This window comes from Sardina pilchardus, chromosome 2 (assembly GCF_963854185.1).
Source record: "Sardina pilchardus chromosome 2, fSarPil1.1, whole genome shotgun sequence".
Lineage (NCBI taxonomy): Eukaryota > Metazoa > Chordata > Actinopteri > Clupeiformes > Clupeidae > Sardina > Sardina pilchardus.
The window spans coordinates 34,565,824-34,583,478 of record NC_084995.1 but is presented as its reverse complement, the minus strand read 5'-3'; the positions used below and the strand labels follow the sequence as shown (position 1 = coordinate 34,583,478).

General features: G+C 41.4%; 2 protein-coding genes across 3 annotated transcripts; one reads left to right on the top strand and one right to left on the bottom strand.

The window, feature by feature from the left end:
- The first annotated feature begins 253 nt into the window (after positions 1 to 253).
- LOC134102369 (homeobox protein Mohawk-like) lies at positions 254 to 7,933 on the top strand. 2 transcript variants are annotated; one of them, XM_062556465.1, is made up of 7 exons: positions 254 to 470; positions 605 to 848; positions 1,688 to 1,847; positions 2,199 to 2,352; positions 2,555 to 2,884; positions 6,801 to 6,834; positions 7,101 to 7,933. In XM_062556465.1, the coding sequence occupies exons 2-7, from the start codon at positions 673 to 675 to the stop codon at positions 7,300 to 7,302; spliced, it is 1,056 nt and encodes a 351-aa protein (XP_062412449.1). In that variant the 5' UTR covers positions 254 to 470; positions 605 to 672; the 3' UTR covers positions 7,303 to 7,933. The 2 variants fall into 2 exon arrangements, with proteins under 2 accessions (XP_062412449.1, XP_062412441.1); XM_062556457.1 differs by having other exon boundaries at positions 7,098 to 7,933.
- Positions 7,934 to 10,574: 2,641 nt separating this feature from the next.
- On the bottom strand, positions 10,575 to 16,393 carry rab18b (RAB18B, member RAS oncogene family). Its single transcript, XM_062528253.1, has 7 exons — positions 16,244 to 16,393; positions 15,381 to 15,436; positions 15,115 to 15,176; positions 14,570 to 14,642; positions 13,270 to 13,388; positions 13,074 to 13,140; positions 10,575 to 12,312 (listed from the first exon to the last, which is right to left on the bottom strand). The coding sequence occupies exons 1-7, from the start codon at positions 16,309 to 16,311 to the stop codon at positions 12,131 to 12,133; spliced, it is 627 nt and encodes a 208-aa protein (XP_062384237.1). The 5' UTR covers positions 16,312 to 16,393; the 3' UTR covers positions 10,575 to 12,130.
- Positions 16,394 to 17,655: the final 1,262 nt, after the last annotated feature.

The window sequence follows — 17,655 nt, the reverse complement described above, 5'->3', positions numbered from 1 at the left end:
CTGAGCTGCTAATATTTGGCCGAACTCCAGCATCCTAACAGCCAGACATGCAGTAGCTCGGCGATACTCGACTCCCTCACCTGTGCCGCGGAACACGCATTCATCATTCTCATGTAAATTCGGAGGCTGCTCATTTTCGCTGGGAAACATGAGATGGGCACCGTATTCATATTCCGGGGCGCATTACCACCATCGTTATGTTGAATAAAGTAGAGAGACTGTCGAAGATTGCACAGTACACGCACACTACCACTCTGACTTCACAGAGGGAGGATGTTCAAAGGGGGTCTGACCGCGCGCTAGGACTCAGTCCGTGACAGGATTACATTCAGCTCATTCTTCAAGAGAGATGAACAGTAGCCCATGTTGTGAACTACCCTGATTATCCTGGAGTACAAATCTTGCGGATTCTATGGGATGTGCCAAGTTAGAAATTGCTCTGATGAATTTTCAACGTTTGTGAACTGAAGGTAAAAGTTGGTAGACTTTTATTAGGTACTGAGCATGCTACCTTTATTTGCCCTCTGTTTGGCTTAGGCGCACAAACGAAAATGTAAAAATTAAAAATACGTTATAATACGTAAATTATCTCTCTCTTTCGTAGGCACGCAACCTGGAGTGTGACACAACTTTCCATCTTTATATAAAAAGGCTTTGCATTTTGATATCAAAATGAGTGCCGTGGTTTTCAATAAATTTGATAACCACATTATGTTTGAAAAGAATGCCAAAGAGGTGGAAATGAAGAGTCTAAACTATTTGGAAGTTATCGAAGGACAGCATTCAGATTTGTTGTCAAATCACAAAGTTATTGATGATGACCCTTCTATCAAGCACAGGAGAAATGGGTATGTAATGGATGCTGTTGTCATCTTCAATCAATATGTGGTAGCTTAATGCCAGTTTCAGCATTCAATGGAGAACAGTAAAAAGACAGAATGATGTGTTTTATACAGGCTTCTTACCATTTTCTTGATAGAACTGTTTGTTTTAATTTTGTTTTGATTTGATTTAATTCTAAAAAAGTATGCACATGAGTGTGTGAGTCTGTGTTTATGTGTGTGTTATTCTCCATGCTAAATGTCAAAAGGGTGACTAATGTTTGCTATAAGGGTCTGCCTAGCAGAGACTGTAGGCTACGTCAGGTTACAGTTTCAGTGGTGCTCTGGGAGGGTATGAAAGAGCCAGCAGACTATAGATTCAGCCAGCAGAGTATCTCCATAGGTGGGCATGCATTAATATAAATAGATATGTGTGCCAAATGCTTTACATGAAAGTAAATGGTCTTCAGGCTGTGCATACAGATCAGGATTACAAGGCAAATATTGGCAGAGTGGTGACCCCTTGGCAAGCCAGAGGTGGAAGGGAATGTGTTGCATTTACATAGCATTGTGTTGCAGTCAGAGCACCAAATGCCACAGCAATGTGCATGGTGAGCTAGCTCCACAGCGACCTCTACTGATCATCTAACATACAGAGGCAAAGTCATGCACAAGCAGCTCTTATAAAAATAAGTTTGAACAAACATCACTCTCTCATCACTACAAATGTTGAACACTTTTGCAGAGCAAGTGTTGAAGTCTGGGTAATCAAAATTATTGACACAGTCTCTGAAGTAAAACCTAACTGAAAGAGTGACATTTTGAGAGGAGTTTGTGAAAACGAATGCCATCTGCACTGCTCACAGGTCGCGGTCGGGTGCAGGGAAGGTTCGACACAAGCGTCAGGCTCTCCAGGACATGGCCCGTCCCCTCAAACAGTGGCTGTACAAGCACAGAGACAACCCTTACCCCACCAAGACGGAGAAGATCCTGCTGGCCCTGGGCTCCCACATGACTCTGGTGCAGGTTGGTAGGGATGTGGGTTACGTGGGCATGGCCACATCTTCACCCCCTTGAACACTCTCTGGAGCATGTTACACAGCATGAAACCACCTTGTGGTCTTTGACATCAATTTTCAGAGAAAAGAACAAAATTGTTCACGGAGGCTTTACACATTTAAAGGGTGATCCCATGAAAGGGGTATTATGTTTTATGGAGACACTCTTGAAAATGAAACTGAGAGGGAGCTCTTGGAAATGAATGGCCTGTGTGCATTCGGCACAGTTCAGCATATGCCTGTATTGGTATCTTGCATCTTGTGCCATGTTTTTCTAGGTGCATGTCATCTGTGTTTATGATACCCTTTTATATTGCAGGTCTCTAACTGGTTTGCTAATGCACGACGAAGGCTGAAGAACACTGTGAGGCAGCCTGACCTTAGCTGGGCTCTACGCATCAAACTGTACAACAAATACGTGCAGGGCAACGCCGAAAGACTCAGCATCAGCAGTGATGACACGAATTCCGAGGGTAGTGTGCGTGTATGTTTGTGTGTGTGTGTGTGTGTGTGTGTGGTAGTGTTTGTGTTTATGTAAGGTTGCAAGTGCACTGGTTTAAATCAACTTTGGGTGACTGTGTACATTTGTGTGTGTGTGTATGTGTGTGTGTGCGCGCATGGTCATCTTATGTACTAGCTTAAGATGAACATGTCCTGTCCCGTGCCGCTCCTCAGATGGTGAGAACGCCTCTCGGATGCCGTCCGGCGACGGCGAGTTCAGCCGGCCGTCGTACCAGAGCGTCATCCAGCAGGACAGACGGGTGAAAGGGGTGGGGCTCAGGACTGACCCCGCCCTTTGCGACGACTACGTCTCCCCGCCCAAATACAAGAGCAGCTTGCTGAACCGCTACCTGAACGACTCCCTGCACCACGTCATGGCGTCAAACAAAGTCCTGGACTCCCGACGGAGGAACCACTCAGGGTCCTTTAGCTCCAACGAGTACGACGATGACCTTCTCTCGCCCTCATCATCTGAAGTGGAGGCTAACGGTGTCTACAGAGCTGGTAAGCGCTTTCGCTGCCCATAGCAGGTTGTGTGTTTTTTTAAAAATACCTTTGAGGATTCAGGGAGTTGGCTGACAGTGACATATTGATGCTGTTTGCCCTCTGACACTCTTGAGTTGGTGGGAAATGGCGCGCTCGGCCTCAGGTGCTATGCGCCTGCTTTGAGTGTGGAAAGTTGCTCAACGGCCCAGCGTATAGGAACACCTGCTGGTGTCTGACGACCACGAGAGTCCCTTTTTGCCAAAATAATTGGGCCTAATTTATCGTTTGCATAATTTCCACCCTAGCAGCTTAACATGTTCCCCTGTCTGTTGGTTTTGTACTCCTGCCATCATGGAACTGCCCTCTTTAGGGACAATTAAGGAATGCCTGAGATTACTATTTTCCACTGCCAGGTATAAGCTGCAAATGGTTTGAATCACCAGCACCTCCTGTACCAGTGAGCCAGGGTAAGCAAGTCAGGCAGAAAAGAAAAAGCTATAAGTGGCAGAAACACGCTTAACACTAAGACGTGTCATTAGCCATTCGGACCTTTTTTAGCTGAATGCATTGGTGTGTCAACATTCTTCTTGCATCCACAATTATACTTCATGGGAATATGCATTACATGCACTCCTGATTGGTGCACATTACAATCAGTTGTAATACAAATGTATGGTTAATCCAATAGAGGATGATGCAATGTTATACAGGTTTTTATTGAAATTGTTAAATACTCACTGTGAGAATAGATTTTTGAGTATGTTACGTACTGTATAATACATATTGAGCATATTATTCTAATAAGAATATTGTCAACTTAACATAAAGAACACTTCACGCTGCCCATTCAAATAATCACTGTAATGATTATTAAAAGAAAGACTGTTGGCAGTTGTAGGGAATATGACGTTTCAGAGATATTAGGTCCTTTTATAAGTTGCTGTCTGTTTGTTGGGGCAGTGTGCAAAGGCCTTAAGACGGTTGTGTGTTTATGTGTAAATATTTTTCAACTGTATGAAAAGAGGCAAAGACTGAGGCAAAGACTGACAGACTGGTAAGCTGACTTGACACATTACACCAGTCTTTCTTGTGTGTGGCATATCCCTTGTCACTAAATAATAGTAAAAACATAATTATGACTCTTGGCACTAACAGATACAGACAACCAAAGACTTATCATTAAGTTTTGTACTTAATCGCAGCAACACAGTGTTAAGAGTGACACTGTTTGGAAATGTGTTAAATTAATACTAGTATTTGACTGGGCTACAGAGACTTGTATGCGGCATTCAAATTTGGTTGCTGCTTGGCAGTTATTGAGACCTGGGGTATTTTTGCCATTGCACTTAACCTGCTAAAATTTCATCATCCCGGAATGTCAGTGGAAACATTTTACTCGAAGCAGAGTGGAACTATGGCACAGGAGAACTATGAAAACTTTCACACTGTTTACTCCAAGCATTTACTCTACTCCGGGGTAGAAGGACCGTAAAGAGACTTTCCATATATCTGGGACAGCAAATGTGTTCTGTTGTGCAAGCATGTATGAAATTAGGACTGACACCACACAGACACATAGTTTCCTGTGTAGCATTTGCGCATGGAAATTTCTGAAGAAGGATGTTGTTGGAGACAAGAATTTGTGAATTCTTCACATTTCCCAGCTGACAACTTATGCTTGAGATCATTTGAGAGTCCATTGGAAGCCAGTCCCTCCAAATTCAGAAAATGGAGTGAGTAACGATTTTGAAAAATGAACTCTTTTGTGTCACCTACATGGGTCCACCCAGGTCTGGACCCAGGCTCAGTTCTGCCCTTTTATTCATAGGCTCCTACTGTCTGAGGAGAACAAGAGGGCCACAGACAGCACTTCAGAGGAACAGAGTAAACCTGGAGGTGCAGAAAGCCATTTAGGGTCATTAGCGAGCTCAGGGGAGGCAACACGAGACCCCACAATATGGCCACTGTTTAGTTAAGGCAATAGGGTGTGAAACTAAAGGCCAGGTCAGGTTTTGTTACGTGCTGTATATGCTGTGGCGTGTGTGTGTGTGTGTGTGTGTGTCTGTGTGTGTACCTATGCTTGTGTTGGATTGTGTTCAGAGGCATTCCTACTGCACCACTGTTACCACTGTCAAAATCAACTGTTTTTTAAGTTATTCCCTAACAAGGGCCTTTGTTTTTAAATACGGGAGATTGCCTAAGATTGCTCTACAGAACCAAAGAACAAATAAAGCATTTTATTCATGTTAATTTATTCAATTAAATATTCATTAAAAGGTAAAGTTAAGCAATGAACTGGAGGGAAAGAAATCTTTTTAATCTTGAAATTGAAGAGGAAGTTTATTATGTTTTAAAAAAACATTGTCTCTTCCCTGTGCCCAAAGAAATATTTTCCCCTCCAAGTAAAGTGTGGCTGAGGTGCAACAGAGCTACAGATATTTAGTTTGATCTGTGAGGCATTCAGTAGCTCATAGAAGCAAATGGTAAATGATTTATTAATGGTTCACAGTAGTTCTTGGCAGGACAGATGTTTTAAGAATCTGAGTTGAATGTATTTCAGGCGAAGAATATTGAAAACTCTGTTTTGTTTTGTATTAGTTTCCAGCTTTTCTCTCTATGGTTCCCTAAAGATATTTTCCCCTCCACCGATCTGGATCGCTCTCAACCGAGCGCAGAGCTCTGAAAATCAAGGAGCTTAGTGTAGCCTGGCCCCCTAATTGTATCCCAGCCAAAGAGGGGGCTCAAAACGGTTAGTCTTGCATGGCAGTGCATATTAACCACACACTTTGAAGGACTTTGCGGGTACAGAAAGGTTGAGATTAAAGGTAAAGCCATTGACTCCGTGTTAAGTTTTTTACCTGGTGGCCGAGTTACATCATGCACAGTGACCCTAGAGCAGTGTGTCTAAGCTTTAAAGCAGGTGCAAGTCACCAGAGCACACAGATGCTCAGCAGTGCTCAACACAACTGTATCAGAATACACTGTCCTGTCCTGACCGTATTCCTCATTCAGCTCAAGGTAGAGCATCCTTCCCAAGTCAATAACTCATTGCATTTAACGGCTTTACCATGGAGAGGTCAACAGTTACCGCTATTAGCAGAATACAAAAAGGACAAAAGTGCAATCTAGCGTGAACATTTTTCCCACATTAATGTGTGCAAATTTTGCAACACTTGAACTGTGTTCTGTGTATATGCAGACTTCATTAGATGTGTATTACATGTACACTGTCTTGCTGTGTTTATATTTCTCAGAAGTGCTGTCTGTGGCCCTCTTGATATATATATATGCCTATGTACACATACATACATACATACATACATACATATGCATATGGAGCTATAAGTGTGCAAGTGTGCGTGAGTTCCTCTGCAGAGCCAAAGAGTGAAGTGCGCCAGGCTTGGCTGGACTCAGGAGCTCCCGCCAAAACAAATGCAATTATGTTTCTCCAGTGCTTTAGAGATGGAAAAATGATATCTGCTCTGTGTCAGCAACACAGGCATTTTGTTCCAGCGCTGCACAGCTCATTTGCATCCCTTAAGTTATTACAACATTTTTCTTCAAGCCGAAATCTTTTCAACTCTTGAGTCCTTTGTGCGCTGTAAAACGTCACCAGTGAGATGCGCGCTGAGAACTAACTGTCCCTTATTTTTCCCCGCTGTGTAGTTGTTCAGGAATTATCCTGACGTAAGGCACAGCCACCTGACATTAGTTGTTAAAAGGCCATTCTGGGAGCATTCTGGCTGACCAGCTGAAATAACTGAACCGCTAATGTGTATTGATTACATTATACTTTGAAATTTTCTGTAAGTGATTTCGCTCTTAATGAATAGTCCGTCTCCCTTAATAAAAGCTAACAAATTAGACAGAGGACATGTTCACGGAGCCAAATCTGTATGCAGTAAATTTAATCACTCCTCTGTTTCCTCCACAGAGCCTTTGGACTGCAGCTCTAACAAATGTGACAGGTGAGAGAGAGAAAGCATTGCGTGTGTCATTCCCATATTGTCCAGAACCAAAATCCAGAGATCCTCTCCAATGTTCAGTGTCAACTAGGCATTTGCCCATAGTTATTGATTTAGAGGGTAGAGCACAGCAGATCATTTGGATTAGTGCAAGTGTGCAAGATGTTGAGATAGCTGTTTGTTCCATATTAAATTGGTTTACACTGTATAACATGAACCCTAAGTGATGTCTAACTGGAGTGTATTGTATTATTTCCTGTCCATAGCAGTAATAAGCGAAAGGAGGGTGGGAGAGGAAAAGACGAGACGTACTGGAAGGAGATCCACGCCGCCATGGCCTTGACAAACATGGCCGCCCAGGGGAAGGAAGGAGGGACAGCAGCAACGGGGACAACCAGCTGTATCATCCAGAAGTCCTCTCATATAGCCGAAATAAAGACCGTCAAAGTGCCCCTGCTGCCCCAACACTAACTCAGCCCTGTCTTGGGGAGAAGACAACTAGAGAGAGGGGGAGAGATTGAGAGAGGAAGAGGATTTCTTCTGCACCGCAAAAAGTCTTTACAAAGGGATTCTTACAGAAAATGAGAGAGACAATTCCCTCGGTTCTTTAAATAAGATTAAGTGACATTTTTCAGAGACTTGACTTCCTCAATTCCTCAAATATGAATTTATTATTATTACCAACTACAGTGTTTTTATGAAAAGCAATAATTTTGTGCTTGACATGCATTGCATTCACTGGCGTGCCTTCCCATGACAGAGCTCAGAAAGATGAAGAGGTTTCTTGGGTTTATTTTTCTTGTTGGTCCATTTGGTCATCTGAAGTTTTAGTCATCAGTGTTATTGAACCTGAATGCACAGCAGCTGACTCGTTGGAGGAAATGTTCATCTGTAGAACCTTTTCTCTTTAATCTTATGGTCATTCATCATACATGAACACGAAACCTCATGTCTGTGGTCGGAAAATGTAATATATTCTTTGAATGTTCACCATTTTCATAAGTTATATGACATTCAGTGTTGGTACGGTAGACTCTGGATTTTTGTCCTATGACTGAATGCGTAAGACATTTTCAAGTTTCATCTTTTGCATAAAACCAATGTTCTTGTAAGTGTTCCTATTGTGGATAGATTAAATTGTGTTCATGTCAATTTCATTTCCTTTAGTCTGATGTAGCACTATATTCTTGCAACATCCAGTTCTGTTAATATTTCTTTGCCTATTTGCATGAATACCGGTCTGGAAATAACCACTAACCACATGTTGCTTTGATAACTGCTGCTCCTCTCCAAAGAAAAGTTGAGTGATCTCCAAGAATGACTACTCTGTCTCTCCTAAGTATGTCACATAATGGGGACTGGAGTGTTCCATTTTGGACACTGTCACTGTCAGTGGTCAGGGCTTCAATATGGCTTTGGTTCCTTCGAGATTTCACTCCCGTCTTCCATAGCCACTTTTTCCAGAGAAAACAATTGTCCTAGATTTACACCACTAGCCTTGCTTGTGTAAGAATGTGTTCCCACAAGACTTGCCACTGGAGAGACACCAGTGTTGTGGACGGTTGCATGGAAAGGGCTAATTATTTCCACTTTAAATTTAGTTACATGTAATGTGGAAAATAGAGAGCGTGCAGGACATTTTGAGTGGTAATCTAGGAAAAAGCCACTTCCAATCTGATAAACTGCTCATACTGAAACAGTTAGCCCCTGCTATGTCTGAACAGCACACTGACGCTGGTATGGCCTGGTCCGGTATGGGTTTTGCACCACCGCTACATCTAGGCTGTTTCAAGCTTATGTTACTGATCTACATCTGAGCAACACATTGTTGGCATGGCCAGGTCCACCAGGCTGGAGTTGAAGGTATTTCCATCTGATGTTGCAGATATCAGATATGATTCACTGCCGTAAAATGGTCTTCCATATGCTCATCCAAGGCAGTTAAAAGGACAGTCTCCAAGAGATAAAGTGGGTGGAAAAGAATCGTCGCACCGGAGCTGGCTATCATCAGCATCGACTTGTCACCTCTCCTCACAGGACTCTTTGTGTTCTCATTGTCCTCAGAAGAAATCAAAGGGGCATCACTCTCACTGACCCCTTCCATGCTGATAACAAGCAGTCACCATTCACAACCCTGTCAGTGATGAAGCACCTGCACCTCGGTCACACACCTGCAGAAAAGCGACCACTAAAGTCATCAACCTCTATCATCATCCTTCATAGGATCAGCCCTATACAGTGAAACAACGAACGCATATCACATACTCAGTTCAGGTGAGAAGCGTTAGACGTTTGAAGGTAAAGGCAGTGAAGCAAAAATCCACAGATGGATGTGATTTTACAGACACAGAACACCATTCCCAAATGCTGTAGTCTTGTGGTGGACTAAAGAGTATGGACTCCATATCTGATCACATGTCTTGGACTTACAACCTTCACTATGCAGGAAGTATGTTCCACCACTTACGTGGAATTGATCAACTCAATTTCATACAAAAACATGTATCCATATTACACTCATCCATCTTTGGGAAAGGCTAGAAAACAGCTTAGTATGTCACCTAGTAAAATAATGGATTAGGCAAGGATAAAATGATTTAAGATATGAGGGAAACCTCTGGAAGAGACAAATTACAGATCTGTAATTTTGTACATGTTAAAGGGAAGTTCACTCAGGAGGACATACAGATCTATTTCATGAACTTTTTGGGTGTCTAACAAAGACAAGATCAGGCTCCCGAAAAACATAAATAAGCTCAGCTGTGTTATAGCAGACAGGAGGTCAACCATAATATCACATTTATTTTCTTACGGCTAACATCATCTAATCACCGTCTTATTAACATTCTGTAAATAATCAATGGCAATGGAACTCCTCCAACATAAATTCAAGGAGGAATACCAGCTTTGACTGACTTCTTCTACCCTCATTTAACAAAACAGACAACTCTAATGGGTATGTTTTCATTCTGTCGAGAAATGAAATATGAAATCTGGGGGTTCTCTCTTTGATGAGCGGAATGACGGATGACCTTCTGAAAGAGACACTTGGGTGTGTGCATGGGTGTGCTGCCTGTGGCGTGCCACACATGACTTCAATAACAGAGGGCGCACTGGAACATGAATAGCTGTACTCATGTCACTATTTATTTCTCTAGCATGGCTGGGTTTAGGGTCACTCCTGAGCTTGTTGGCCCAGTAAAATGATACTGGACACACAGTATGGGGTTCCTCTGTCAATCGAAATAATTGGTTGTGAATGAAAAGGCCCAGTTCTCACTCTGGTGAGTCCTACTGGTTCGGAGTGCATGAGGCTTAACGTCGTGAGAGCCGAGGTGCACATTCTTCCATTGTCCAGGCATGTATTAGACACACTGTATATCAGTGTACTGTAGGTATTGTCAGTATTGTATCTGTTATCTCAGCATTAACATCTGATGGACTAGAGGAAATTGTCTTCATAGCTTCCAGAGAAAAGAAAAAGAAAACAATGTTCTCTAACTGGTGCTTGTCACAAATGAAAGGTCTGGAAAGAATTACAAGCATGAGCAGGGATGGCACTCTTTGTTATGTTAGTAACTCAATCATGTTTTTCAAACTTTCAACTACAAGACAGGCCAAAAGGTCTGTGATGCCAGGTCCCAACTAACCGCTGACATGATTGTGGGTAAGAACAGAATTCAATTACACATCCCTGATCATCAAACATCATAGAACTGCACAAAACAACGACAACTGCCTGGTGAACATCAACATGTTTTATTGCAAAATAAAAGAGCTGATCTAATGTTCCAACAAACATTGTTTCCGGCTTACAATCCACATCCAAATACAGGAATGGTTCAATCAATACCTTTCTTTGACAAGCCAAGGCAAGTATTTTTACAGCATTGGCCTGAGAACCCGCAATTAACGATGCCTCCATTTTATGTCCAAACTGCTCAGTGAGGCAAAAGACACAGATCCATAATCTGTTCAGACAGGAAGAAAGAAAGTAAAAATCAATCTACTCTGAAAATGTCTTTGTCTACCACCCTTCCTAGCACTGATGCTGTGCCATTACGTGACATCAAGTGGTTGTAGTGATACAATGATTATTATGTCACAGTCAGACGTTAAGGCATAATTGTTTTAAAGAGTCAAGTATGGATGGAGACAACTCAAACAAAAGTAACAAACAGAGAATATTGCTTTAAATAGGATGTGCATATACGCATGAATGAACACCTCTGTTCAAATCATCTCTAACTCAAAAGATTAAAGTAAGAATTTGCAAAATTCATGAGTACGAAGTGTCTATGAAGTATGGAGACAATATGGAAAGGCTTTTGTTGTGGGCACAACTATTTAGATGCTTGCCTTGAGTAACTATGCCTCTTCTTTATAATACTGTATGCTTGGGGCATGAGCTCTGACAGCCAAAGTGGCCTGACAGAGGTATTCGTCATGATATTTTATCTACAGGTCCTGGATATAAGAATTGATATGTTTCAAAACAAACATTGTTGAAATGCAAACATTCTTTTGAAAAAAGGAAAAAAAAAAGAAATTATGCTCTGACATGAAAGGCATGCAAAATACAACAGGCATGTTCCTAGAGCAGAATGCAAGACAGCACGTTTTTGTGCTTGCTTAGAAAAGTGCCTATCATAACAACTACATATTTAAAAATCTAGACAGAAGAGGCAAAGTATACGGAACTAAGGCAACGCTTTCCAATGCCGAGAGAAGCATCGATAAGCAATATATTAAAATGGATGAAAAGCAGGCACTCTCATAAGTCAGTGAGTGTGTATGCTGTATCTCTGCAGTGATGTCACCTGACCTAAAACTCCCTGTCTACTGCTTCCCCATTCCCTCCTCTCACTGGCCTCAGGGCTGGAAGGTACAGGCTGTATGTGGAAGAAACACAGGAGATGAAGCCACCGAGCAGTGGCATCCACGGCTGACTCTGGAGATGCAGGGACACGACAGTGAAACTGAAACTACACTGTACATGATCTATTTAATACCGAGCATCCCACAGGATTGTAGAATAACAAGAAGCCTGTTTTTGTTTTGTTTTTAAATAACACCGATAAAAGAGAAGAACAAGAGGCATGGCCCATACAACGTGATGTGCTAGGGATTGAAGTGTGCAAACAGTAGAGCCCCCTCGCCTCGGCACTGCGCCTCAGAAGGAGCAGATGAGGGGAGGAGGGGAGAGGAGGGAGGTGGACACACGGTCCGTCTCAGTTTGTCTTTTTTTTTCTTTGTTTGGGTGGAGGTGGAGATGGGGGGCAGGGGGGTGAGGGGGTGGTTAGAGGACGGAGCAGTACCCCCCGCAGCTGCCGCCGGCGCCGCCGGCCGCCTGGTTCTGGTCCGTCAGGCGCACGCCCTGGTTCTGCACGCTGCTCTCCCACAGGCCCGGGGTCTGCAGGATCTTCTCCACCAGCTCCTCGAAGGCACACTGCACACCGTCACGCGTCTTAGCACTCGCCTCTGGAGCAGCCAGACAACACAGGAGACAGAGAGAGAGAGAGAGAGAGAGAGAGAGAGAGATAGAGATAGATAGATAGATAGAGAGAGAGAGAGATGAAGATGAATAAACAAAAATAAGCAGACAGCAGACGGATACATGTCTCAGTCTTACCTTGCCTACTTGAACATGAAAAGATGGTACAATTAGGACAAAACTTTGAGAGCGTCTTGGAATAACTAGTGAGAAATGAGATTTGCTAAGTGAAGGAATTCACTAAAGCAAATGATCTGTTAGATCACTACCCTTTGTGAAATGCAAACGGTTTACTTCAATGTAAACGTGGACCTGCTAAACGTGCACCTCGAGTTTGCACTGATGTACTGGCTGACACTGTGTCAGAAGAGAACGTCCAAATATTGTGAGAAACAACCTCAAATGACAGCTCATGTCAGGGCAGGTCATTTAAACATGATGAGAGAAAAACAGTGCATGCAGCAAAACAATATAATGACTGGCTTTAACTAGCATGTAATCAGTGTCCAGCTCTAAACTTGAGTAATCTAAGAAGGCGTATACTTATATGGCTATAAATAACTGAGAGACCTGTGATTATTTTTATGTCACAGGACATGTGAGCCACGAGCCATTAACCAGATTTCATTTAAAGTGTGTGGAAACAAGGAGAGCCAACACAGACAGCCAACAGGCTGACAATGTCTCAAAAACAAAATCCCATCTGCACATGCTATGCATTTCCTGAAAGGACACACAGCCGACTTACCTATGAACAGCATTGAATGTTTCCGTGCAAACTTAAGGCCTTCATTTCTGTCGACCTCACGATTGTCCTAAGACAAAAAAGGGGAGTCAAACCACAGAAGTGTTCCAGGGTGAACAAGGTCAACACTTGGGTATACATATATTTTTTATTAATTCATTAATTAATTAATAAATAAATAAATAAAAACTGAACAAACCTTATCAATCTTGTTTCCAACCAGCATTTTCACAAGGTCATTACGTGTACAGTATGTCTCCAGTTCATTCAGCCAGTTTTCCAGCCTGGTGAAAGTGTCCCGTTTTGTAACATCATACACTACAAGAGAGAGAAGGCAAATATGGTGAGACCTCAGGAAACATTAGGAATTCTTCTGGTTTGATGTCAGACACTAAATATGGTTGAACAGCAAGTCAGAGAGAGTGGGAGAGAGAGAGAGACTGGCAGTGCAAGTCTTTTAGCTGACTGGCTGGCATCAAACGAGTAGATATTTGGCTCAGGCCTTTTGAAATCTTGAATATTCATTTCAGTTCTAAAGAAACAGACTGCCAAGGAGTATCAGCTTCAAACATGCATGACAATTACCCAATAACTACAGACCGCAGAGGTTTTGAATTTTGTGTCTAGCTTAAGCTGTTCATGAATTACAGCAACCGAAATATGGAGTCACTTTTTTGCTTTTGAAAGAAACACATTCCAAATGATGTAGGTGCTAAAAAGAGCTTCCTTTCACTTCAGCTAGTCATTAGTGTAAAGAGTCAGTGCAATCCATTTTGATAACAAAAAACTCTAATTTGGGGACGAAGCAGTGAAGCTCTGTAGGCATTCATTGTGTTTCTACCTTCTCTTATTAGTTTGCATTTTCTAAGGCAGCCCTTCAAAGAGCATGGTAAAAATTTAGACATTTATCACACTGAGGAAAGTCCCTTGATTCTTTTTCATCAAGTTTAATGTCTCAGAGTAGAGTTCCAAGTTCAGCATCCTATGACATCAGTTTCTGTCAAATTCACATTTTCTGCCACATGCGTGCTTTAAGTGTGTGTGTGTGTGTGTGTGTGTGTGTGTGTGTGTGTGTGTGTGTAATTGGTATATGAACTGTGCATAAACACACTTTCATTAACCAGCAGAAGTTATCCACTAGAGAGATGAATAAAGCTAAATGTAGCAAAATGATAATCTGCACAATAATTTCTTCTTTACTATTTCAAATTAGCACATCATTCTGAGAGCTCAATATCAGCAGATATAAATGTCAATAGCGGACTGGGAACTCAACAAAATGACATATGTAATTTTCCAACTACAGTACATAATTATGTTAGAAATACTGTTAGCATCATAAATGCATCAATGTGAATCAATCTGCATGTTAACATATCTGTATGTATGCATGCACCTGTTTGCAACCTGCTGAGGGAATTAATGGCACACATCTGTGATACCAAATACCTAATTTCCAAACAAACTGGTTTTCTGAAACAAGTCAGAGCTGAACTCACCCAAAATAACTCCTTGCGCACCCCGGTAGTAGCTTGGCGTCAAAGTCCTAAACCTCTCCTGTCCTGCGGTGTCCTGCAAACCATGACACCAAGAAGAGAATTTGTTTAGAATTAATATTACACAGAGACATACTCCAAAATAACCTAAATATGTTGATAATGTAATAAAATGGTAGTGCCATATTGAGAAAACGGCGGTCACCAGATTGTCATATTAAAAATCCTGCACTGTTGGAACTGGTTGAAAGGGAACAAACCCTGACACAGGCCTACTATTTTATTATATCAGTGGTAATTTAAGCAATACAGGGAAGAAGAGACGATCTGGATCTTGTAAGACGATCTTCCAATCAGTACCCTTGAGAGTGGAAAACTGTGTTTTGGCGCCCTCTAATGACAATAGTTAGCTGTGGGGAATGTGGCCCACCTTATTGCTCAACACAGTAGGCTACATGACATCATGCAACTGAGTCAGACAGCTGACTGATGCAAGTGCTTTATAAGTCTAATTAATGAGTTAATTATGGCGGATATGAAAGACTTACCCATATTGCCAGCTTTGCCCTGTTCCCATCAATCGCAATTGTTTTCACTTTAAAGTCTACACCTGCACAAATTCAACATATTAAGGTTACATATAATGTTGTCATGCTGTTATCTCTGTCCACAGCTATTTTAAGTCACTACAGGTAGCCACATTTACATGACATCACATCTTCATTACCCTAAATAGCTTAATTTAACCTACACATGTATTCAGGCCATGTTATTCTTTTCAGTTGTTTGACTCAAAAACATGTTTTTAACTTACCTATAGTTGCTGCCAGCTCAGGGTCAAAGGTGTCATCAGTAAATCTTAGAAGAAGACTGTTGCAAAGAGGGGGCGCAAGGTTTAATGTAAATGGATAGTGTTAAGCAACAGAGAAACCAAAGTTTCTTAGAACAATAGTTAAATACTTAGATAATGTTAGTTGACGACCTTCTAGCAGTAAACCAACGGTGTAAATGTCCTGAATTGGCTAAGTAACGTTGTAAATTGTATAGCTGCTACGTTGTAACTTACATAATATCTTCACAACACAAGGCTTGTGATTATGGTAAACACCACAGCAACTGTTCACGTCTCAAGTTCAACATACACAATATTGACTGTTGACATCATGAAGATATGTAAGTTAACGTTAATTCATAGGACCTATGCCTTCTTACGTGGCCAGAAACGTTGACGTTTAAACTCCAGACAGCCTGCTTTCTAAATAAGTCAGCCTTTGGTCCTGATGCACTGAAAAATAAGTTAGCTTGTAAGGTAACGTTAACGTTTTGATAGCTAAGCTAAGTCACATAGAACAAGACAGCTATCTCAGGTAACGAGTTGTTGCATTGATTACACAATCCAAAAAAATGAGGATTGAGGTGATTACACGATGACACTAAGATATCAGACACACGTGTAACCATTTAACTGACTGTCAAGCTATATTTTAGCCTACATGATGTCCGAGGACCAATTTACTAGCCAACTACATTCCAGACGTTAGCTATCGATAGCTAGGTGGGACAGCAAAGGGATAGCTAACGTTGGCCAGCTAGCCACCAGATATCTCCGTTGTTCTGACAATGTTTGTCATGGCAAAAACTAATGATGATCAAACAACATATAGGAAAAGTACTTACCTCGACTTCCCAACACCGCTCTCTCCGATAATTAATATTTTTAAAGTTGTTAACACGTCGTCGTCCATGTTCTCTCGCCTGTTTACAGATGTCTGGTTACACGCTGCTATGCTACTGCTGAGACTTTCGGACCAGAAATGTGACGTCGACATAAACCCGTCATCACCACCAGATGTGTTGCATAACAGGGATGCTGATGTTAAAGTCTGAATCCAAACCAGAGAGGCCACATGTAGCCTGGGCCTAGTAGAGCTAGATATATGTATTTTGTGTTTTCTTCATTGTTTTATTTATTAGACCAACCATTAGCCTATTTGTAGCCTAATTATTAACTCTGTTAATAACTCTGCATTGGCTTCCAATAGAAGCCAGAATTAAATTCAAATCCCTCAATCTTGATGTGCACCTTGCTCTTTTCTGATCTAGCTATAGCTCTAGCCTACATCAAACATATAACTTAAATAATGAATGAATTATCTTACAGTTATGTGAATGGCTTTTGATCATATAAAACTATAGGCTACTTTATTACTTTATTATTTTCATTATTGATATTTGATTGATTATTATTGATATTGTTGACATTTTTACCGCTATTATGCCTGTCTTTTCCACCTTGGGGTTAGGTTTATGCAGATGATTTAATTTTTGTGTCTCTATATAGTTCTGGCCTAGAGTGGCTATCACCATATAAGCTCAATCTTTTAAGATTGAACATTAGTCTGGGGAGTCTGCACTTTAATTACTGCACAAGAGGCATGATCAATGGCATAGTTCAAATGACTTTGTACAGTATGCTTTTGGATAGTCCTTCAACCAATCAGACCAATGATCCGGGGGCACCTTGGATAAGCTAGTTTGTGATTGGTCTCAGAAGATGGACAGGAAGCAGGAGATGTGCAGGTTTCCAGCCTGAGCTGCAGGGCAAAATCCAAATCGCTGGCAGATCAGGTAGGGTTTTAACTGCTTAGAGTCTTCTCAAACTATGATATCAACTTACTTAACAAAAGTTAAGCGTATAGGCCTAGTTACTAAAGAAAAATACCTGGGCCACATCATCAGGGATGATTTCTGTGATGACAATGATGATGCAGTGCCAGTGCAGTAAATTATATGGACAAGCAAATATGCTGGCACGCAAATTTCATATGTTATGGTTATGGTTAGGCTATAGCATTTCTTTGTCCAAAGAGATATTCAAATAACGATAGTTAAATGTAAACAACTCAAAAAGTTGGTAAAACTACATTAAGGAGAATAGCAATAACAAACACAAATGTCCAGTCAATATGTGTGAGAAATGAAAACATCTCTTTTCAGTACATGCAGTACTGTAGGCTACTACATTTTCTACAGCTCACCTATGGTTAAGCTACAGTAAAGCAAAGATAAATAAGATATGGTGCCATAAA